Source organism: Chiloscyllium punctatum, chromosome 7 (assembly GCF_047496795.1).
Source record: "Chiloscyllium punctatum isolate Juve2018m chromosome 7, sChiPun1.3, whole genome shotgun sequence".
Classification (NCBI taxonomy): Eukaryota; Metazoa; Chordata; class Chondrichthyes; order Orectolobiformes; family Hemiscylliidae; genus Chiloscyllium; species Chiloscyllium punctatum.
In genome coordinates, this window is record NC_092745.1 from 131,810,764 (window position 1) to 131,835,547 (window position 24,784).

At 45.8% G+C, this 24,784-nt stretch overlaps 1 protein-coding gene across 4 annotated transcripts in view; it reads right to left on the reverse strand.

The window, feature by feature from the left end:
* LOC140480147 (uncharacterized) overlaps positions 1 to 24,784 on the reverse strand; it is a 454,819-nt gene that overhangs the window by 112,764 nt on the left and 317,271 nt on the right. For 3 of the 4 annotated variants that reach the window (XM_072574858.1, XM_072574856.1, XM_072574859.1), the window contains 7 exons: positions 20,817 to 20,870; positions 19,223 to 19,276; positions 18,468 to 18,512; positions 18,325 to 18,369; positions 12,492 to 12,545; positions 4,658 to 4,711; positions 3,181 to 3,234 (listed from right to left, as the gene is read on the reverse strand). In XM_072574858.1, the coding sequence (XP_072430959.1) occupies positions 3,181 to 3,234; positions 4,658 to 4,711; positions 12,492 to 12,545; positions 18,325 to 18,369; positions 18,468 to 18,512; positions 19,223 to 19,276; positions 20,817 to 20,870 (360 nt within the window). The remainder of the gene's footprint in view (positions 1 to 3,180; positions 3,235 to 4,657; positions 4,712 to 12,491; positions 12,546 to 18,324; positions 18,370 to 18,467; positions 18,513 to 19,222; positions 19,277 to 20,816; positions 20,871 to 24,784) is intronic. The other variant, XM_072574857.1, reaches the window with a different exon arrangement.

The window sequence follows — 24,784 nt, forward strand, 5'->3', positions numbered from 1 at the left end:
TACTTCAGACTTCTGAATTTTCTCCCCATTTAGAAAATAGTCCATGCCTCTATTCTTTCTACCAAAGGGCATGACCTCATATTTTCCCACACTGTGCTCCATCTGCCACTTGTTTGCCCACTCTCCTAACCTGTCCAAATCCTTCTGCAGCCTCCCCACCTCTTCAATACTACCAGTCCCTCTACCTATCTTTGAATCTCTGCAAACTTACCCAGAATGCCCTCAGTTCCTTCATCCAGATCGTTGATGTATAAAGTGAGAAGTTGTGGTCCCAACACTGAGCCTTACGGAACACCACTTGTCATATCCTGAGAAAGACCCTTTTATCCCCACTCTCTGCTTTCTGACAGACCGCCAAGCTTCTATCCATGCTAGCACCTTGCCTATAACACCATGGGGCCTTATCTTACTCAGTAGCTTCCTGTGTGGCACATTGTCAAAGGCCTCCTTGATGTCCAGGTAGATAACATTCATTGACTCTCCTTGGTCTAACATGCTCATTTCTTCTTCAATGAATTCTAGCAGATTTGTCAGACATGACCTCCTCTTGATGAAACCATGCTGACTTTGCCCTATTTTTCTGAAGAAGGGCTCATGCCCGAAACGTCGATTCTCCTGCTCCTTGGATGTTGCCTGACCTGCTGCACTTTTCTAGCAACACATTTTCAGGTTTGCCCTATTTTACCATATACTTCCAAGTAAACAGAAATCTCATCCTTCACAATGGATTCCAGGATCTTACCCATGATCGAGGTCAGGCTAATCAGTCTGTAATTTTGTGTCTTTTCCCTTACTCCCAGGGATGCCATGTTAGCAATTTTCTAGTCCTCTGGGACACTCCCTGATTCCTGTGAGACAAACCTATTTTTCTGGATTTGCCTTTTTGCCAAGGGGTGCGTTTATGGGATGTTACTATGTCAGAACAGTTACTTAGTAGTAGTTACTATCTGTTGTTCTGTTAAGTTTTCCAATGGAGATGTTATGCTAAATTCCTCTTTCCTTGGTCGTATTTTAACGATAATGTTTAAATAAATTGTGTTTTGTTTAATGTCGAGTAGTTTGACCAGTCGAGTGGCATCCAGAACACTGCATTTTACATGGTAACAAAAACTTAGGGTCTAGGCTTCCTCTTAAAATTTTTTGAAAGGGTCTGGTCTGGTCTAGAACATAATCTAACTCTCACTATGTTCCAATTACTCATCCTGCTCTCTGCTTGCACACCTAGTGAACTAATACTCTGAATTTAATTTTCACATCTTTGTTTTCACATTTCCCCCATTGCTGATGTTCTTGTGCTGGGAGAGTGTTGGTTAGGGAGGTGACTATAACACAGAGTGAATTATAACATCCAACAGCACCTTTTGCTGGCTGGCAGCTTGTGGGTCACCTCTTTGTCTCTGGAGACTGCATGCTCATTCTCACATCAACACTGAGTTTCAAAGGACGTCTCTGGAATTAAATGTTTCTGGCAAACATCTGACTAACATTGGCAACCAGAAATGTCTAAATGAATGCAGAAATAAAGAGTGTTCCTTTTGAAAGTGACCTCATGCAAAACATGTAAGGACTGGGATGAGGAAAAAAATAAATCAAGGTACAAAATGAATGGTCCAAATCATCAGAACAAGAGGAATATACTCAAGGGCTTTGCTCATGGAACTTGAGATCTGAACACACAGACAGCCCAAACATCATGAAGCAGGGATCCTTTATTCCATTAACATTGGTTAATCAACATGAAGGAACATTATAATTAATCAAGGAAGTATTTGCATGGACTGAACCCTGTCATTTACATCTGCTTTCAGAGTTCCTTCATCTGTCTGATTTTTCTCCCTATCAAGCCTCCCTCCTTCAGAGAGGATCGGTTTGACTGCTCCAGCTGCCCTGCTTGGTGCCCTCCCTCACTGTCGCCACCTGCTGCTGGAGGTCCTGTTACAAGTAGCTTCAGATGTTGCTATTCATAGAAGTGGAAGAAGAAATGCAATTTCTTGACTGGACTGGGAGATTGACTGTCGTAAGGCACCCACTTAGTAACAGCACGATGAGATTCACAGGTTAATTTGTCAGAGAAATAGGAGCTACAGTAGAGAGATCTCCAACATGAATATCATCCTCCTTCACTCTCCCAACAGAGAGTAAGAGCCTGCCATTCTCTGTGGTAACATGGTGGTGATTCTCCTCAGTAACTGAGCAGGCTTTGGCCTTTGACGTGGAAAATTCCAAAGATTCAACACCATTGAGTGAAGAAACTACCCCTCATGTCTAAGTGAGACGACCACAGTTAAGGGGAAGGGCCTATTATCCCAGAGTGCCTGGGTATTCAGGCTCCCCTGCAGTTACCTCTGAACTGCCTTCGACTGGGGTGGGTCAGAATTTGTCTCCACAGATTTGTTCTCTCCACAGATGCTGAGTTTTTCCAGCAATTTCTGATTTTGCTGTTTGGGAAACTTTGTGCCGAGATGTCTTTGTTGGGTCAGAAATTTCCCGACTCGAGTTACCCGTATCGGTCACAGAAACCCAGCCCATGGCTCTGTATTCCCGAATTATCAGCCAGAGGAGACAGCCTCGCACCATCTATTCTCTCTTCTTTGAGAATTCTCTATCTACACACCCTCTTATTCTTCAAAACTCTTGGGAATAATGGCCTAATCTTCTCCACTTCCCCTCATAGGACTGTCCTCTCAACCCACTGTCTGACTGGATTGAGCCTTTGGAGTGTAGGAACATAGAAATTTGGGCCAGGAGTAGGCCATTTGGCCCTTTGAGCCTGCTCCATCATTCAATATGATCATGGCTGACCATCCAACTCACCCCCCCACCCCCCCCGCCGATCCTGCATTCCCCCCATCGCCTTTGATCCATTTAGCTCCTGAGAACTCCTTCTTCGAAACATTCAAAGTTTTGGCCTCAGTTGTTTTTTTGTGGTTGTGAATTCTCCAGGCTGTGGGTGAAGACAATCCACCTCATCTCAGTCTGAAATCCGCTTGCCTCAGAGTTCTTCCTGAAGTAAGGAGTTCAAATTTCCTGACCACAAGTAGACTAAAGTGACCTGTAGTGCAAGCTAAATGTCTCCAACTGTTAATGCTGATGGGAAATTGTACCTCAGCCTGCGGCCTCCGTGTGATTGCACGAGGTAGGGAGCCCTTGGTTTTTGAGCTGCTTAGGTCACACACCTACCTTGAATCCAGGTTCCCCTGGGTGTCCCGGATCTCCCATTGCTCCTGGAGGTCCCTGTGCCATTAAAAATAAAAACACTCTTCATAATGTGAAGCATTTCTGATAGAATCATTGAATGACACAAACTGAGGGAGGACATGTAGCCTATTAGCTCTCTGCTAGCTCTCTGAAAGACCTCCCACTCTCACCTTGCTCTTTACCCATTCCCCATAAATATTTTTTGCTTCAAGAATTTATCCAGTTTTGTAAATTATTATTCTTTAAAAGCTTTTCTACCACATTTTCAGGCAGTGCATTCCAGATTACAACTCCCTGTTGTGTTGTCAGTTGGATAAATCCAAATCCTCAGGTCACTGCAAACTGTTTCTCCCTTTAACCTTCGCAGAATTTTGGACACGTCCGTTAAATCTCCTCTTCAACTTCTCTGTGTCTCTGTGGTCACTCACCTCCTGACTCCCCAAAGCCTGTCCACCATCTATAGCGGCACAAGTCAGGATGGAATACTCCCCACTTTCCCTGGATGGGGGCAGCTCCAACAACACTCAAGAAGCTTGACACTGTCCAGGACAATGTAGCCCACTTGATTGGCACCACATCCACTGCCTCCACCACCGACGCTCAGTAGCAGCAGAGTGTACTACCTACAAGATGCACTGCAGAAATTCAGCAAAGATCCTCAGACAGCACCTTCCAAACCCATGACCACTTCCATCTGGAAGGACAAGGACAGCAGATACGTGGGAACACCACCCCCTGCATATTCCCCTCCAAGCCACTCTCCATCCTGACTTGGAAATATATCGCCGTTCCTTCACTGTTACTGGATCAAAATCCTAGAATTCCCTTCCTAAGGGCATTGTGGGTCTACCTACAGCATATGGACTGCAGTGGTTCAAGAAGGCAGCTCACCCCCACTTTCTCAAGGGACAACTAGGAACGGGTAATAAATGCCGGGCCCAGCCCTATCCCACAATGTAATAAACAAATGTGCTCCTGGACCTGCTGAACCTCTCTAGCACCTTTATTTTTATTGCACCACAGAGAGTTAGCATGAATTTGATGGGCTGAAAGGCCTCTATCTGTTCCACAAATGACTCCGAGGTATTGATTAGGTAATTCTTTTCAGATATTGATCAAGTGATAATTATTGGCCGGGCCAATCATACGACACAACATTGGGCCCGACAGAAAACAAAATTCCAGCTTCTCAGTACAAGTAGCAGGTGCTAGAGAAACTCAGCAGGTCCGGCAGCTTCTGTTTACTTCAGAACTGGACTTGAAACGTTAACTCTGTTCTTTTTCTCTGCACAGATGTTGCCAGACCTGCTGGGTTTCTCCAGCAATTTCTGCTTTTGTTTCAGATTTCCAGCATTCTCAGGATTTTATTTTTTACTGTGTATTGAATTTAACACTTCAACAAGGAACAGGGCAAAGCTTGACACGAGCCAACGAAGAAATAAGGTATTGAAATAATTACCTCCGGACCGATCCCTCCGACAGTACCAACTTCACCAGGTTGGCCTCGAGGCCCCTATAACACAAATAATGTTCTGTATTAAACCACAAACCAAGGTATTCAAAAAGACAAAACTTCATTGAACAGGAATATTAAGAAATATTTATGCAGACATCATTCTACACAATATCGATGTATTGAGAGGTACTGAGAGGTGATGATTTCAAATTAAATTGGTGCACTTTGCTCTAACAATCTCTCGTTGTCGTCACCCTCCATCAGATTCTTGCCAATATCTTGTTCTGATTATGCAGTAAGGTGCGGGGAATTAATTATGGAATGACTGCAGGCTAAGAGGACACTATTCAGCCCATCCAACTACATTCAGTCTCCTGTGGTTCTCAGTCCTTGCACCAATAGGAGCAATTCCTCCCCATAGTTTTGAACACCTCATCAAATTTTCCTTAAACCTTCCCTTTGTTTTAAAGTCCAGACTCCTTCAGGCCTACATGCCTTGCCCATCTACCGCCTCTGCAGCCAGGCCAATCCCCTCACTCCCTTCCTTAGGTCTGGGGCCCAGAATTTGACAAAATGCATTGAATATTCTCCAAACTCATCATTAAAAGTGACGAAACACAACCTAGGACACTTTCTGAACATTGTGAGGGTGGCACAGTGGTTAGCACTGCTGCCTCACAGCACCTGGCTTGATTCCAGCCTCAGGCAACTGTCTGTGTGGAGTTTGCACATTCTCACCGTGTCTGCGTGGGTTTCCTCCCACAGTCCAAAGATGTGCAGGTTCGGGTGAATTAGCCATGGGAAATGGCCCATAGTGTATAGCCATAGGATATGCAGGGCTATTGAGATGGAATGGGTCTGGGTGGATGTTTTTTGGAGGGTTGGTGTAGACTTAATGGGCAGAATGGCCAGCTTCCACATTGTAGGGAATCTATATTTAGGTTTTCCTGGAGGTTTATGAATAGATCTTACCACAAATGTGCCTTAAATCAGCTGAATATAACTGTAGCAGAAACACGGTGATGTTTCTGTGATCGAAGCTTCTCTGGGGATCCATCAGTCACTTTAAACAGTTCCCGTCTCCATTTGAGATAAGGCTGTGCTCGCAGTCACTGTAACTGCAGAGAATGTGTTCACCATCCATGCAGTCACCAGTCCTTGTGCTGTCAGTCAATTGCTGCCCCATCTCCTCAATGCCCTAACTTGCCCACACACCTCATTTGTTGACCTTCTGTTGCCCCCACTCCCAGGCTTTGAATCCTGGGATGGTACTGTGCAGAAGGATGTTGCCACAGTGGTGCTGGAGTGTCCGCATTAGTCAGGCACTTGGTAAACAGCTATTGAGTTTTCCTAAGTGTCTATTTTCAATGAGACAAAGAAGCACAAGTGGGGGTGGGGGTTGGGGTTCTCACACACACCCAGGAAGGTGGATGTGGAGGTGCCGGTGTTGGACTGGGGTGGACAAAGTCAGAATTCATACGACACCAGGTTATGGTGCATGCAGCATGGGTTCATGAAGGGCAGGTCATGCTTCACAAATCTTTTCGAATTCTATGAGGATATTTCAAGCAAGGTGGACAATGGGGACCCAGTGGATGTGGTGTTGCTAGATTTCCAAAAGGCCTTTGACAAGATGCCCCTCAAGAGGCTGCTGCATAAGATACGGACGCATGGTGTCAGGGGTAGAGTATTAGTATGGATAGAGGATTGGTTGACTGACAGGAAGCAAAGAGTAAGGGTAACTGAGTGCTATTCTGGCTGGTAATCAGTGACAATCAGAGTCATAGAGATGTACAGCGTGGAAATAGACCCTTCGGTCCAACCTGTCCATGCCGACCAGATATCCCAAACCAATCTAGTCCCACCTGCCAGCACCCAGCCCATATCCCTCCAAACCCTTCCTATTCATATACCCATCCAAATGCCTTTTAAATATTGCAATTGTACCAGCCTCCACCACATCCTCTGGCAGCTCATTCCATACACGTACCACCCTGTGTGTGAAAAAGTTGCCCCGTAGGTCTCTTTTATATCTTTCCCCTCTCACCCTAAACCTATGCCCTCTAGTTCTGGACTCCCCCACCCCAGAGAAAAGACTTTGTCTATTTATCCTAGCCATGCCCCTCGTGATTTTGTAAACCTTTATAAGGTCACCCCTCAGCCTCCGACGCTCCAGGGAAAACAGCCCCAGCCTGATCAGCCTTTCCCTGTAGCTCAGATCCTCCAACCCTGGCAACATCCTTGTAAATCTTTTCTGAACTCTTTCAAGTTTCACAACATCTTTCCGATAGGAAGGAGACCAGAATTGCGCGCAATATTCCAACAGTGGCCGAGCAATGTCATGTACAGCCGCAACATGACCTCCCAACTCCTGTACTCAATACTCTGACCAATAAAGGAAAGCATACCAAACGCCTTCTTCACTATGCTATCTTCCTGCGACTCCACTTTCAAGGAGCTATGAACCTGCACTCCAAGGTCTCTTTGTTCAGCAACACTCCCCAGGACCTTACCATTAAGTGTATAAGTCCTGCTAAGATTTGCTTTCCCAAAATGCAGCACCTCACGTTTATCTGAATTAAACTCCATCTGCCACTTCTCAACCCATTGGCCCACCTGGTCTAGATCCTGTTGTAATCTGAGGTAACCCTCTTCGCTGTCCAGTACACCTCCAATTTTGGTGTCATCTGCAAACTTACTAACTGTACCTCTTATGCTCGCGTCCAAATCATTTATGTAAATGACAAAAAGTACCGATCCTTGTGGAACTCCACTGGTCACAGGCCTCCAGTTTGAAAAACAACCCTCCACCACCACCCTCTGTCTTCTACCTTTGAGCCAGTTCTGTATCCAAATGGCTGGTTCTCTCTGTATTCCATGAGATCTAACCTTGTTAATCAGTCTCCCATGGGGAACCTTGTTGAACGCCTTACTGAAGTCCATATAGATCACATCTACTGCTCTGCCCTCATCAACCTTCTTTGTTACTTCTTCAAAAAACTCAATCAAGTTTGTGAGACATGATTTCCCATGCACTAATGGTGTGCTTAGGGATTGATGTTGGGACCCCAATTATTCACAATTTATATGGATTGGTGACCATGTGTATGGTGTCAAAATTTGCCAATGACACCAAGATGAGTGGTAGAGCAAAGTGTGCAGAGGACTGTGAAACTTTACAGAGGAACATAGATACATTGAGTGAATGGGCAAAGGTCCGGCAGATGGAATGCAATGTTAGTAAATGTGAAGTCATTCATTTTGGTCAGAGTAACAGTAAAAAGGATTATTACTTGAACGGTAAAAAGTTGCAGCATGCCGCTGTGCAGAGGGACCTGGGTGTCCTTGTGCATGAATCACAGAAGGTTGGTCTGAAGGTACAACAGGTCATTAGGAAGGCAAATGGAATTTTGTCCTTCATTGCTAAAGGGGTTGAGTTTAAACGCAGGGAAGTTACGTTACAGCTGTACAAGGAGCTGGTAAGGCCACACCTGGAGTAGTGTGTGCAGTTTTGGTCTCCTTACTTGAGAAAGGATGGACTGGCACTGGAGGGGGTGCAGAGGAGGGTCACTGGGTTGATTCCGGAGTTGAGGGGGTTGGTTTATGAGGAGAGACTGAGGAGACTGGGATTATATTCACTGGAATTTAGAAGAATAGGGGGGTGCAGAGACTGGAATCTTGTAGGAACATATAAAATTATGAAGGGAATAGATAAGATAGAAGTAGAGAGGATGTTTCCCCTGGCGGCTGAAGCTAGGACAGGAGGGCACAGCCTCAAAATTAGAGGGAGCATGGCTACAACTGAACTGAGAAGGAACCTCTTCACCCAGAGGGTTGTGAATCTGTGGAACTCCTTGCCCAGGGAAGTAGTTGACGCTACTTCAGTAGATGCTTTTAAAGCTAAGGTAGATACTTCTTTGAAAAATAAATGAATTAAGGGATATGGTGAAAATGCAGTAAGTGGAGCTGAGTCCACGAAAAGATCAGCCATGATCTTATTGAATGGTGGAGTAGGCTCGACAGGTCAGATGGCCTACTCCTGCTCCTCGTCCTTATGTTCTTATAGACCAACAGATTTATTTGAAATCAGCGCTGCTCCTTCAACAATCTGAAAGCTTGTGATTTCAAATAAACCTGTTAGACATTCACAAGGACTTTGCCAGGGTTGGAGGATTTGAACTATAGGGAGAGGCTGAATAGGCTGGGGCTGTTTTCCCTGGAGTGTTGGAGGCTGAGGGGTGACCTTTATAGAGGTTTATAAAATCATGAGGGGCATCGATAGGGTAAATAGACAAGATCTTTTCTCTGAGGTGGGTGAGTCCAAAAGTAGAGGGCATGGGTTTAAGGTGAGAGGAAAGATACAAAAGAGACCTAAGGGGCAACTTTTTCTCACAGGGGGTGGTGCGTGTGTGGAATGAGTGCAAGAGAAAGTGGTGGAGGCTGGTACAAATACAATATTTAAAAGGCATCTGGATGGGTATATGAATAGGATGGGTTTGGAGGGATATGGGCCAAGTGCAGGCAAATGGGACTAGATTAATTTAGGTGATCTGGTCAGCATAGATGAGTTGCGTCCCAAAGGATCTGTTTCTGTGCTGTACATCGCTATGACTCTGTGACAATAACCTGGTGTCGTGTGACTGCGAGAATTGCTTTCAGTTCATGAGAAAGTTTCCTGTTGGCTGCTGATCTAGATAATGTTCTGTTACAGATAGTGTACTGCTACAGATAGTGTACTGACATCGATAGTGTACTGACACCGATAGTGTATTGACACCAATAGTGTATTGTTACAGATAGTGTACTGTTACAGATAGTGTACTGATACAGAGAGTGTACTGTTACCGATAGTGTACTGACACTGATAGTGTACTGATACAGATAGTGTACTGATACAGTGTACTGACACCGCTAGTGTATTGTTATAGTGTACTGACACTGATAGTGTGCTGCTACAGATAGTGTACTGTTACAGTGTACTGTTACCGATAGTGTACTGTTACAGTGTACTGACACCGATAGTGTACTGTTACCGATAGTGTACTGACACAGATAGTGTACTGTTACAGATAGTGTACTGTTACAGTGTACTGATACAGATAGTGTACTGATACAGTGTACTGACACCGCTAGTGTATTGTTATAGTGTACTGACACTGATAGTGTACTGTTACAGATAGTGTACTGTTACAGTGTACTGACACCGATAGTGTACTGTTACAGATAGTGTACTGACACCAATAGTGTACTGTTACAGATAGTGTACTGACACCCATAGTGTACTGTTACCGATAGTGTACTGACACAGATAGTGTACTGACACCGATAGTGTACTGTTACAGATAGTGTACTGTTACCGATAGTGTACAGATACAGATAGTGTACTGTTACAGTGTACTGACACCCATAGTGTGCTGCTACAGATAGTGTACTGTTACAGTGTACTGTTACCGATAGTGTACTGTTACAGTGTACTGACACCGATAGTGTACTGTTACCGATAGTGTACTGACACAGATAGTGTACTGTTACAGATAGTGTACTGTTACAGTGTACTGACACCGATAGTGTATTGTTATAGTGTACTGACACTGATAGTGTACTGTTACAGATAGTGTACTGTTACCGATAGTGTACAGATACAGATAGTGTACAGATACAGTGTACTGACACCCATAGTGTACTGTTACCGATAGTGTACTGTTACAGTGTACTGACACCGATAGTGTATTGTTACAGAGAGTGTACTGTTACAGATAGTGTACTGATACAGAGAGTGTACTGTTACAGATAGTGTACTGACACCGATAGTGTAGTGATACAGTGTACTGACACCGATAGTGTATTGTTATAGTGTACTGACACTGATAGTGTACTGCTACAGATAGTGTACTGTTACAGTGTACTGTTACCGATAGTGTACTGTTACCGATAGTGTACTGACACTGATAGTGTACTGTTACCGATAGTGTACTGTTACCGATAGTGTACTGTTACCGATAGTGTACTGTTACGGATAGTGTACTGTTACAGTGTACTGACACCGATAGTGTACTGACACCGATAGTGTACTGACACCGATAGTGTACTGACACCGATAGTGTACTGTTACAGATAGTGTACTGATACAATGTACTGACACCGATAGTGTACTGTTACCGATAGTGTACTGACACAGATAGTGTACTGTTACAGATAGTGTACTGTTACAGATAGTGTACTGACACCGATAGTGTACTGTTACCGATAGTGTACTGACACAGATAGTGTACTGTTACAGTGTACTGACACCGATAGTGTACCGTTACCGATAGTGTACTGTTACAGTGTACTGACACCGATAGTGTACCGTTACCGATAGTGTACTGTAACAGTGTACTGACACCGATAGTGTACCGTTACCGATAGTGTACTGTTACAGTGTACTGACACCGATAGTGTACCGTTACCGATAATGTACTGTTACAGTGTACTGACACCGATAGTGTACCGTTACCGATAGTGTACTGTTACAGTGTACTGACACCAATAGTGTACCGTTACCGATAGTGTACTGTTACAGTGTACTGACACCGATAGTGTACTGTTACCGATAGTGTACTGACACTGATAGTGTACTGTTACAGTGTACTGACACTGATAGTGTACTGACACTGATAGTGTACTGACACTGATAGTGTACTGTTACAGTGTACTGACACTGATAGTGTACTGACACTGATAGTGTACTGTTACAGATAGTGTACTGACACCAATAGTGTACTGTTACAGATAGTGTACTGATAAAAAGTACTGACACCGATAGTGTACTGTTACAGATAGTGTACTGACACCGATAGTGTACTGTTACCGATAGTGTACTGTTACCGATAGTGTACTGTTACCGATAGTGTACTGATACAGATAGTGTACTGATACAGTGTACTGACACCGATAGTGTACCGTTACCGATAGTGTACTGTTACAATGTACTGACACCAATAGCGTACTGTTACTGATAGTGTACTGTTGCAGTGTATTGGCACTGATAGTGTACTGTTACCGATATTGTACTGACACCGATAGTGTACTGACACCGATAGCGTACTGTTACTGATAGTGTACAGATAGATAGTGTACTGTTACAGTGTACTGACACCCATAGTGTACTGTTACCGATAGTGTACTGTTACAGTGTATTGACACAGATAGTGTACTGTTACCGATAGTGTACTGTTACAGTGTACTGACACCGGTAGTGTACTGTTACCAATAGTGTACTGTTACAGTGTACTGACACCGATAGTGTACTGTTACCCATAGTGTACTGTTACCGATAGTGTACTGTTACAGTGTATTGACACAGATAGTGTACTGACACCGATAGTGTACTGCTACAGACAGTGTACTGTTACCGATAGTGTACTGATATAGATAGTGTACTGACACCCATAGTGTACTGTTACCGATAGTGTACTGACACCGATAGTGTACTGACACCGATAGTGTACTGACACCGATAGTGTACTGTTACAGTGTACTGACACCCATAGTTTACTGTTACCGATAGTGTACTGTTACAGTGTACGACACCGATAGTGCACTGCTACAGATAGTGTACGGTTACCGATAGTGTACTGTTACCAATAGTGTACTGACACCGATCGTGTACTGACACCGATCGTGTACTGACACCGATCGTGTACTGACACCGATCGTGTACTGACACCGATCGTGTACTGATACCGATAGTGTACTGATACCGATAGTGTACTGATACCGACAGTGTACTGTTACGGATCATATCTACTGAGGAAGCCTTTCACTCGTGTGCCTCTGAAACTGAAGGTAACTCAACTGGTTTTCCAGGAGGTCCCATCTCTCCAGTGCTCCCAGGAGGTCCTGTCAATCCCTGAAACAAGATCCGAATGGTGAAAACTAACACATGGATTTTGGAAACCAGTTCCAACTCACTTTTAAAATAATACATAAGGTGAACTACAGAATAAAAGGCAAGGCAGGAAATACTCTAACAATGTGCTATGTCCCGTGCCATGAACAACATAACATGTATTTATTACAGAACCTTTCCAAACCTCGGGATATCAAAATGTACAGTTCACATAATCGAGTCCATTCACAGTCCAGTCACTGTTGTCCTAACTGATACACAGACCTAGCATGAATTCTGTATTTAACAATTTAATGTGAAAATTAGAGTGAGAGAGAGGGTTGGTTGTGAAATGGATATTAGAAAGAAAAAGAGTCCGAACATTAGTTAGTGAATCTATGGAATGCTTTATGATCCTGTCGAGGCAGGGTCATTGAGTATCTTAAAAAATGTCTGTCTCAGCCTTGAATCAGGAAGAGAATCAAGGATTATGGGGGAAAGGTAGGAAAGTCAAGTTGAGAATTATCAGATCAGTTATGATCTCATTGAATGATGGAGCAGACTTGATGGGCTGAATGGCCTACTGGTGTTCCTATGGTTTATGTTCTAATGATTACATCAGTCCAATAATGAGGAAAGAGAAACCCATGTTAATGCACCATTCTCTTAGTGAGTTCTGAAAACGATGTTAAAGTTATTCACCGTGACTTTCGTAAGCAGCACAAGCCCAGAGTGTAACCAATGGTCAGTTCTGCCAGTTTCAGAGGGTGGAAGGTTGGCATTTGGGCAACTGCTCTTCTTTCAACCGCAGGGGAGGAACAGAACAACACAGGCCTCCAAAGTCAGTCACTCAGTCCCTGCCACTCAATGAGACTGGGGCTGATTTGGTTGTGTTCTCTCTCCTCTGTCCTGTCTATGCTCCCCGCCCCTCCCCTGTCAACTTGTGACTGCCTTATCAATAAAAGCACAGCACCACCTTGAAACAGCGAAAACCACCCAGGCTTTGTGATGATAACCTGGTTTTATCTAAATATAAAAATATGGAGGGGAGCAGATTGCATTGAATGGAAGATTGCTGTTGGGTTGATTACAGCTTCATTAATACAGCAGCACAGAGCACACTCCAGACACTGCCTGGGCCTTGCAAGCTACAGTCCAGGAGGTTTGTGGCCATATGATCATAGCCCAGTACTTGGCTCAAACCCATATTGGTTTCATGAAGGAGACCACTCTAAATGTGATCATGTCACCACCCCCCCCCCCAACCCCTGCTCTTTTGGGAAGGCAGTCTCACAGACTAATGACCCCTCGGGAACATAGAACATTACAGCACAGGAACAAGTTCAGGCCCTTTGGCCCATGATGTTGTACCAATCACAACACCAAATGAAACAAATTCCTTCTGCCTGCCCTTGTGTCATATCCCTCCATTTTTTGCATATTCATGTTTTTATCTAAAAGCCCCTATTGTATTTGCCTTCACCACCACCCCTGGTAGTGTGTTCCACATCCTCCCACTCTGTGTAAAAACTTGCCCTTCATGTCTCCTTTGAACTTTGCCCCTTCTCATCTCCAATGCATGCTCCTTAGTCTTAGACATTTCAACTCTGGGGAAAAAGATTCTGACTGTCAACTCTATCTTTCCATCTTATAATTTTATCAAGTCTCCCCTCAGCTTCTGCCGCTCCAGAGAAACAACCTGAGTTTTTCTAGCCTCTCCTTATAGCTCACACCCTCTAATCCAGGCAGCATCTTGGTAAACCTCTTCTGCACCCTCTCCAAAGCCTCCACACCCTTCCTGTAATGTAGCAACCAGAACTGAACACAATACTCTAACCGTGGCTGAACCAAAGTCTTATGAAGCTGCAAAATGACATCCTGACTTTTGTACTCAACTTCCCGACCAATAAAAGCAAGCATGCGGTACGCCTTCTTTACCACCCGATCTACCTGGGTGGTCACTTTCAGGGAGCGATGGACTTGAACCCCAAGATCCCCAACATCAATGCTGTTCAGGCTCCTGCCATTAACTTTATACTTATCCATAACATTTGATCTCCCAAAGTGCAACTCCTCACACTAACCCAGATTATACTCCGTTTGCCATTTCTCCCCCCATATCTGCCACTGATTTATATCCTGCTGTATCCTTTGACAACCTTCTACACTATCCACAACTCCACCGATCTTTGTATCGCCTGCAAACTTACTAACCCATCCAACAATTTTCATCTAAGATATTTATATATATCACAAACAACAGAGGTCCCAGTGTGGATCCCATTAGCCATGCACCTCCAGCCTGGGAAACACTTTTCCACCTCAATCCTCTGCCTTCTATGAGCAAGCCAATTCTGAATCCACACGGCCAGGTCACCGTGGATCCCATGCATCTTAATCTTCTGGATGAGCCTACCATGAGGGACCTTGTGGAAAGTCTGACTAAAATCCATGCAGACAATATCTAATGCTCTACCCACACCAATCACCTTTGCCACCTCCTTGTAAATTTAATCAATCTAGTAAGACATGTCCTGCCCCACATAAAGCCATGCTGACTCTCCTGAATTAGATCATGCTCTTCCAAATGTGTGTAAATCCTATCACTAAGAATTCTCTCCAATAGCTTCCGAATAATCAATGTGAGACTCAGCAGTCTATTAGTCCCTGGATTATTTCCATTTCCCTTCTCGAACAGAGGAACAACATTTGCCAATCCCCAGTCCTCTGGGACATCTCCAGTGGCTAGTGAGGATATAAAGATCTTGGTCAAGGCCCCAGCAATCTCCTCTCTTGCCTCTCTCAGTAACCTGGGGTAGATACCATCAGGCCCTAGGGACTTATCCACTTTAATGCGCTTCAAGACACTCAACACCATTTCTTTCTTGATCTCAAAGTCCTGCAGCATATTATCATGCTGCACACTCATCTCACTATCCTGCATATCCTTCTCCTGGGTGAATACTGATATAAAGTATTCATTTAGGATCTCACCCACATCCTGTGCCTCTAAACACAAGATCCCTCCTTTATCCTGGAGTGGTTCTACCTTCTCCCCAGTTATCCACTTGTTTTTAATGTATCTATAGAATGCCTTGGGATTCTCCTAAACCTAATTTGACAAGATCATTTCGTGACCTTTCTTGCTTTCATTAACCCATCATGGGTTGGAAAATACCCAATGGTAGAGTTAGGAATGCTCAAGTCTCTACCAGCTTTCCTAACAGGCACGCTGAGAAACTCTCACAGTTTAGAGGCCACATTACTCTCTTCATTGAGGAAGGTGGCTCTTCCTGAAGATGGACAGCATTTAGGCAATAAATAATTACTGCTCCTTCCTCTACTTGTTTATAATTTCACATTGCAGACAGGTCTGAGATCAACACCACCCATCGCTGTTTGTTTGATTCATTCATGGGAGGAGGGTGTGTCTGGAGACGCCTGCATTTATAACCCATCCCAGAAGGAGTCCCCCACACTGCTGTGGGTCTGGAGCCACATGGAGGCCCGACCAGGTAAGGATGGCAGTTTCCTTCCTTAAAGGGCATTAGTGAACCAGGTGGGTTTTGCCTGACAGTCAACAATGTCATCATTACACTTAAATTCCAGGCTTTTACTGACTTCGAATTCCACTATTGTCTCTGGTGGGAATCAAACCTGGAACCCCAGGACATTATCGGAGTCTCTAGACCAACAGCCCCAGCCCAGCGAGGACACCACACGGCTATCACCTCCCCTGCCGCTATTTTTGAAACCACATCACTTCATTTCTCAATCCACCTCCATGTGTCTTTTTGGAACCTCTACTACTTCCAATTTTAACTGCCCTTTGTTCTGTTCATTACTGAGGGGGAACCGCACTGTCAGAGGGTCAGTGCTAAGGGAGTGCCGCATTATCAGATAGTCAGTGCTGATGGAGTGCCGCACTGTCAGAGGGTCAGTACTGAGGGGGAACCGCACTGCCACAGGGTCAGTGCTGAGGGGGAACCGCACTGCCAGAGGGTCAGTGCTAAGGGAGTGCCATACTGTTAGAGGGTCAGTGCTGAAGGCGTGCTGCTCTGTCAGAGGGTCAGTGCTGAGGGAGTGCCATACTGTCAGAGGGTCAGTGCTGAGGGCGTACTGCACTGTCAGAGGGTCAGTGCTGAAGGCGTGCTGCACTGTCAGAGGGTCAGTGCTGAGGGAGTGCCGCACTGTCAGAGGGTCAGTACTGAGGGAGTGCCACACTGTCGGAGGGTCAGTACTGAGGGAGTGCCCCACTGTTGGAGGGTCAGTACTGAGGGAGTGCCGCACTGTCGGAGGGTCAGTGCTGAGGGAGTGCCGCACTGTCAGAGGGTCAGTGCTGAGGGAGTGTCGCACTGTCAGAGGGTCAGTGCTGAGGGAGTGCTGCACTGTCGGAGGGTCAGTACTGAGTGAGCGCTGCACTGTGGGAGGGTCAGTGCTGAGGGAGTGCCGCACTGTCAGAGGGTCAGTACTGAGGGAGTGCCGCACTGTCGGAGGGTCAGTACTGAGGGAGTGCCGGACTATCGGAGGGTAAGTGCTGAGGGAGTACCGCACTGTTGGAGGGGAAGTGCTGAGGGAGTACTGCACTGTTGGAGGGTCAGTGCTGAGGGAGCGCTGCACTGTTGGAGGGTCAGTGCTGAGGGAGCGCTGCACTGTTGGAGGGTCAGTGCTGAGGGAGTACCGCACTGTTGGAGGGTCAGTACTGAGGGAGTGCTGCACTTTTGGAGGGTTAGTACTGAGGGAATGCCGCACTGTTGGAGGGTCAGTGCTGAGGGAGCGCTCCATTGTTGGAGGGTCAGTGCTGAGGGAGTACCGCACTGTTGGAGGGTCAGTGCTGAGGGAGCGCTGCATTGTTGGAGGGTCAGTGCTGAGGGAGTGCCGGACTATCGGAGGGTAAGTGCTGAGGGAGTACCGCACTGTTGGAGGGTAAGTGCTGAGGGAGTACTGCACTGTTGGAGGGTCAGTGCTGAGGGAGCGCTGCACTGTTGGAGGGTCAGTGCTGAGGGAGCGCTGCACTGTTGGAGGGTCAGTGCTGAGGGAGTACCGCACTGTTGGAGGGTCAGTACTGAGGGAGTGCTGCACTTTTGGAGGGTCAGTACTGAGGGAATGCCGCACTGTTGGAGGGTCAGTGCTGAGGGAGCGCTCCATTGTTGGAGGGTCAGTACTGAGGGAGTACCGCACTGTTGGAGGGTCAGTGCTGAGGGAGCGCTGCATTGTTGGAGGGTCAGTGCTGAGGGAGTACCGCACTGTTGGAGGGTCAGTACTGAGGGAATGCCGCACTGTTGGAGGGTCAGTACTGAGTGAATGCCGCACTGTTGGAGGGTCAGTGCTGAGGGAGCGCTGCATTGTTGGAGGGTCAGTGCTGAGGGAGTGCTGCACTGTTGGAGGGTCAGTGCTGAGGGAGTACCGCACTGTCAGAGGTTCAGAATTGAGGGAGCGCTGCACTGTCAGCTGTGCCATCTTTCAAATTTGATATGAAGTTAATGCTCTGTTATTCTCTCTGTTGAAGGTAAACAATTTGAAAGCACAACTGAATACAGAAGCAACACAATTGTGTCTTGTGTCAATATCTACCCATCTAGCAGCCTCTCTAAAACACATCACCTGGTGATGATCACACTGCTGATTATGGGATCTTGCTGTGTATACTCCATTCATGACAGCAGTGACTGTACATCAAACATTATTCACTGGCTGTGAAACACCTGGGGGTCTCCTGAAGTTATTGAAGGGGCTACAGAAATGGCAATCTCTGTCTCTCTGCTTCTTATGAAGAGATTTAACACTGAGTGATACTCACCAGGGGACCCTGTGCTCCCTGCTCTCCAGGATTCCCAGCTTTTCCCTGCAATTTAAAAAAAAACGGATGTTGAATTTGGAGTTGACTGCAGGGGGCTGGAATGAGGGATTCTTTGCAAAATCTTATCAGCCTTTCACACTTACAATAACTCCAGGTTCACCTTTTTTGCCCAGGTCACCTCTTTCTCCCTGTAAAGCAAACATATCTTTATGGAATGTTATCATAAGTAAATACTTCTGGTGCGGCTCAGTGGTTAGCACTGCTGCCTCACAGCACCAGGGTCCCAGGTTCGATTCTAGCCTCGGGCGACTGTCTGTGTGGAGTTTGCATATTCTCCCCGTGTCTGCGTGGGTTTCCTCTGGATGCTCCGGTTTCCTTCCACAGTCCAAAGTTGTGCAGGTTAGGGTGGATTGGCCATGCTAAATTGCCCATAGTGTTCAGTGATATGTAGTTTAGGTGTGTTAGCCATGGGAAATGCAGGGTAACGAGGGGTGGGTGGGATGTTCTTCAGCTGGTGTAGTCTGAACGGCTTGCTTTCACACTGCAGGGGCTCTGTGTGGAGTGATGGAGAGACTCTCAGCCATTGTGACAATTGTGTGTCCAGCCCCACAGCTAACCTTGTGAATTGTACGTTAACTCCACGATGGCAACATGAACGTCCGGCCTCTGGCTGTTGTTAGGAGCACAGAATGAGGACATTCAGACATCAGCCACATAGCAGCGGCCTGGATGGAAACACTGGACTTCACCAGTTCATCAAATTGTTTTTGTTGGATGTATATGTGCCAAATGAGCAAACAGTTTTCCACTCGATTTGTTTACAGAGCAGTTCAGCAAAGTGTGTGCTCAGGGACTCAAACTGATTCTCAAATTATACTCAGTGAAAGTGAATAATTACCTTGTTACCTTGAGGCCCTGGTTCTCCTGGAGATCCATCCGGCCCTCTTGGTCCCTAACAACAATGAGAACGTTTCTTGTTAAAAACTGCTCAGTCTCTTCTGAGATCCACACTGTAAATTCAGCATCTGCTCTTAACAATTGATTGTGTGATTCTTATCAATGAGATTAGGCAATACCGAAGGCCTTGCGGTGAACAGGCTGCTCTGGATTGGCTGCTCTGGACTGGCTGCTCTGTATTGGCTGATCTGGATTGGCTGCTCTGGACTGGCTGATCTGTAATGGCTGCTCTGGATTGGCTGATCTGGATTGGCTGTTCTGTATTGGATGCTCTGGATTGGCTGCTCTGTATTGGCTGCTCTGGATTGGCTGCTCTGTATTGGCTGCTCTGGATTGGCTGCTCTGTATTGGCTGCTCTGTAATGGCTGCTCTGGATTGGCTGATCTGGATTGGCTGTTCTGGATTGGCTGCTCTGTATAGGCACACTTTGCCATCACCATTGTATCTGGCCTTTATTAAATGTTAAGTTCATTTTCACCATCTTTCCCATCTGCATCACTCTGGCATCCAGATTCTCACAAAGGCAGCAGATTCCCTGGGATGGACGAATCACCATCGGGCGATTCTGGTAAATACACTCGTTTGTGAGTAGTTGAGGAGTCATCTCAAGTTAAGCTTTGTTTTTGAGGGCCGGCCTAATTTTCGAAATGTTTCAAAAACTTTCGGTCTAAGTGTTTTCTTTTAAAGTTCACTATGAAGCTGTCTATGACAACATCACCGAACCAGAGAAGCTTGAATATTGTTGAAAAACTTCACATTTTATCAATGTTTCTCATCCTTATCAGGACCATTTGCAAGAATGCAAATAAACTGGACAACTTATCCTGTTGGAGGGGACAGTGCTGATTGGTGGAAGTGTGAGATTCTTTGTGCTGGATGGTGTCGAGCTTCTTGAGTGTTGTTGGAGCTGCCCCCATCCAGGCAAGTGGGGAGAATATTCCATCCCACTCCTGACTTGTGCCACTGTAGATGGGGGACGGGCTTTGGGGAGTCAGGAGGTGAGTATTTCTAGTCTCTGACCTGCTCTTGTAACCACTATTTTTTGTGGTGAGTCTCGTCAACTTTCTGGTCAACAGTAACCCCCAGGATGTTGACAGTGGGGGATTCAGCAATGAAGGCCACAAACCCTGAAAACAAATCTGGGATGGAGTCCCACCTTGGATTGATGTGTGAATATATAATCTGTCTGACAACTCCTGCAGCTGATCAGATGTTAAATCTAGTGTCTTGCATACCTCTCAAACATATCCCAACAGCTCATGAGGTGGACCCTGACAGTTGGGCAGCACAGTGTCCCTATAAATTTCACAATTAATCCAGCACGACACCCACCTCCTTCTTCTGAAGGGATACATTGTGCTGTCAAAGCAGCGGAAGCTGTTGATGCCTCATAAATCAGAACAACCCAATCACCAGCAGAAACAGGCTTCAGAGAACACTGCACCTTATAAACTCTCCCAAAGTGGGGCAAACAGAGAGATTAGACAACGGCGGAGTTACAAAGGAATTGCTCCTCCATCTTCAATCTGACTTACCCTTCTCCCTTTGGCACCTGGTGACCCTGGTGATCCTCTCCGTCCTGGTAGACCCTAGACAACAACAAATGACAAGTGATTCTCAGTTGGAGAACAGTGGACTTATTAGGGATAGTCAGCATGGCTTTGTGCAGGGAGGACTTGATTGAGTTTTCTTTTGGGGAAGTGACAATGAGATTGATGAAGCTAAGGCAGTGGATGTTGTCAACATGCTCTTTAATAAAGCATTCAACAACATTCAAACCCCATGGGATCCACAGGGAGTTAGCAAGTTGGATACAAATTGATACAAATTGGCTCAGTCATAAAGATAGAGGGTAGTTGTGGAGGGATGTTTTTCTCACTGGGGGTCTATTCCACAAAGATCAGTGCTGGGACCTCTGCTGTTTGTAATATACATACACAGTTTGGATAAAAATATGGACGGTCTGATTGCTAAGTTTGCAGACAACACTAAAGTTGATGGAGTTGCGGATATTGAGGAAGATTGCCAAAGGATACAGCAGGATATAGATTCATTGAAAAGTTAGGCAGAGAACTGGCAGATGGAGTTTAGTCCAGGCTTGTGTGAGGTGATGCATTCTGGGAGGATGAATGCAAGAGGAAAGTATACAGTAAATAAGGAGAGATGGCGGCCTAGAGGCATTATCGCAAGACTATTAAAATTTCCAAATTGTGCAGATAATACAAAACATGGGAGGATCATAAACTGGGAGGAAGAGCACAGTAACAGGCTCCATGAACCTGTACCTTTCCTGAGCAAAACTTTATTTATGCCTCCTGGAAAGATACTTTAGCGATGAGGATCGATCAGAGAAGTTGGGACTGTTCTCCCTGGAGAGGACAAGGCAGAGAAGAGATTTGACAGACAGTTTTAAAATCACAAGGGAGTGAGATAGCGTTTACCCCCCCCCCCCCCCCCACCATAAACTGATCAAGAATCAAATGGCACAGTTTTAAATCATTTTACAAAAGAAGCAAACACCTGGTGAGATATAACAATTTCACCTGGTTAGGTATCCAGGGCTGGAAGGTACAAGATGGGTAGTTTAAATAGAAACAGTGGGCAGAGTTATGAGAGAAAAGATAGGAGATTGGCACTGAGTTCACATGCTCAGAGGGCTGGTACAGGCACCATGGGCTGAATGGACTCCTCCTGCATTCTGTGATGTGAGATTGAGGTCAGCCTGCCAATGTTTGATTGGCTACCATTCTGACTTGAAGCTGCAGACAGAAACTCAGAAGGAGGGAACAAAGATGGAAATTGCTGGAAAATCTCAGCAGGGAGAGAGAAAGCAGAGTTAACATTTCAGGTCCAGTGACCCTTCCTCAGATTGGTTGTGAACCTGAAACTGGACCTAAATCAAGAACTCTGCTTACTCTCTCCACAGATGTCACCAGACTTTGCTGAGTTTCTCCAGCACTTTCTGCCTTTGTTCTGGATTTCCAGCATCTTCCAGTTTTTTTTTCCTTTCCGAAGAAGGGTCTGTTTAGGTGGATTAGGAATGCCTTCACTCGGAGGGTGATGCCCCAGAGGGCTCCAAACACTCAATCCTATTGTACATTCAAGGTAGACACCAATAAGATTTGAGACATCAAGGGATAGTCTGGGAAAATGGTGCTGAGAAAGATCAGTCATGATCTGGATGAAGGTGAGGAACCCATTGGATTACAGTCAAAAAGTAGGAATGGGAGACCATACATGACGGCTCCACAGATAGCACAGGACTGAGGGACAGAATAGCATCTTTCTGAGACGCACATTCCCACAATGCTTTGCAAATTTGTCAGGAAGATGTCCCCTATACGGGACCACTGTCCAGCAAAGCAGAACGGGGATGTCCAGACAAGGTAAAAGGGATGAGGCAAAAGTGGTTACTGCAGATGCTGGAGATTAGTAAAGCTTAGAGTAGTGCTGGAAAAGCACAGCAGGTCAGGCAGCATCTGAGGAGCAGGAAAATCGATGTTTCAGGCAAAAGCTCTTCACTGGGAATGCCTTCCTGATGGAAGGCCTTTGCCTGAAATGTCGACTTTCCTGCTCCTCGGATGCTGCCTGTCCTCCCATCTCAACGTCAAAGGGATACAATCCTTCACCTTAAAGAGGTTGGGATTGATTGTGCTGGAGGCATTGTTGTCACCAGATTCTCTATGATACTTGTAAAATCCTCCAGCTCCCAGAGGAGACAGATAACCAGCTCTCCTAGTCCCAGGGGCGACATGATGGCTCAGTAGTTAGCATTGCTGCCTCACAGCACCAGGGTCCCAGGTTCGATTCCACCCTCGGGTGACTGCCTGTGTGGAGTTTGCACATTCTCCTCGTGTCTGCGTGGGTTTCCTCCGGGTGCTCTGGTTTCCTCCCACAGTCCAAAGATGTGCAGGTCAGGGTGGATTGGCCATGCTAAGTTGCCCAGAGTGTTAGGAAATGGGTCTGGGTGGGTTACTCTTCGGAGGGACGGTTTGGGCCAAAGGGCCTGTTTCCACACTGTAGGGAATCTAATCTAGGTGAGTTGCCGATAGCATCGTGGTCCCTGGTGGGAGGGGAACCAGCCAAGGGCAGGACAGGCACTACCTGCTGTTATTTCTGACTGTCACCATAAAGTGAAAGGTGTTCCCCAAGTTTGGGCCTTTTGAGAATGACCGGAGGCCAACGAGTTAGATAGCTCAGCAACTTGGACCATCAAGCCAATTGAAGAATCCAAGTCTAAAACATCACCATGGATCTCTTTTTAACAGGAAAACCAAAGCCTGCATTCATCCCAGAATTAAAAGTTTTAAAAAGCGATGTGTGCCCAACACGTCAACTCTCCTGCTCCACGGACGCTGTCTGACTTGTTGTGATTTTTCCAGTGCCACACCTTATTAACTCTGATTCTCCAGCATCTGCAATCCTCATTATCTCCTCATTTAGCAGGGGCCTCACTGAGTTAAAATGGGGCCTGATAGAAACACAGAAAATCAGTGCAGGAGTAGGCCAATCAGCCCTTCGAGCCTGCTCCATCATTCAATAAGATCTTGGCTGATCATACAATCTTAAGTGTCCCATTCTCACCCTTTCCCCATGCCCCTTGATCCCTTTAGCCGCAAGCATCATGTCCGGCTCCCTCTTGAATATATCTAATAATTTGGCCCCAATAACTTCCTGTGGGAGAGAAATTCGACAAGTTCACAACTCACTGAGTGAAGAAATTCTTCCTCATCTCAGACCTGAATGACTTCCCCTTACTTTCAGACTGTAATAAATTTGATAAATTTGAGTTGATACAGACTGTTCCATTGACGACACAGATCTAAGAACCAGCAGCTTCTATCAATCACTCAAGTGTTCATGAATCATTGACTGCTGCATCGTTTCACTGACTGAGGTAGCTTGGGTTCAAGGGTTAAGTGAGGAGAGATTATACAAATGAGGCCTGTTTTCTGTAGGATATAGAAGGTTAAGGGTGACCTGATTAAAGTCTTCAAGATATAAACAGGAAAAGGCAGGATAAATAGAAATAAACTATTCCCACTGGCTGGGGATTCTAGAGCCAGGGGCATAGTCTGAGAATTAGGGCCAGAGCGTTCAGGAGAGATGTTAGGAAGCACTTTCACACACACAGTGGGAACGTTTGGAACTCTCTTCCACAAACAGCCATGGATACTGGATCAGTTGTTAGTTTTAAATTGAGATGGATAAATTAAGTTATTAAGGGAAATGAGCCAAAAGTAAGGCACGGTGGCACAGCAGTTAGTACTGCTGCCTCACAGCGCCAGAGACCCGGGTTCAATTCCAGCCTCGGGCAACTGTCTGTGTGGAGTTTGCACATTGTCCCTGTGTCTGCGTGGGTTTCCTTCAGGTGCTCTGGTTTCCTCCCATAGACCAAAAATGTGCAGGTTAGGTGAATTGGCCAAGCTAAATTGCCGTAGTGGAGATGACCTGGGGGTGCAGTGAGAGAGGGACTCACTGAGATCCTTGTAGAGGGAGGAGG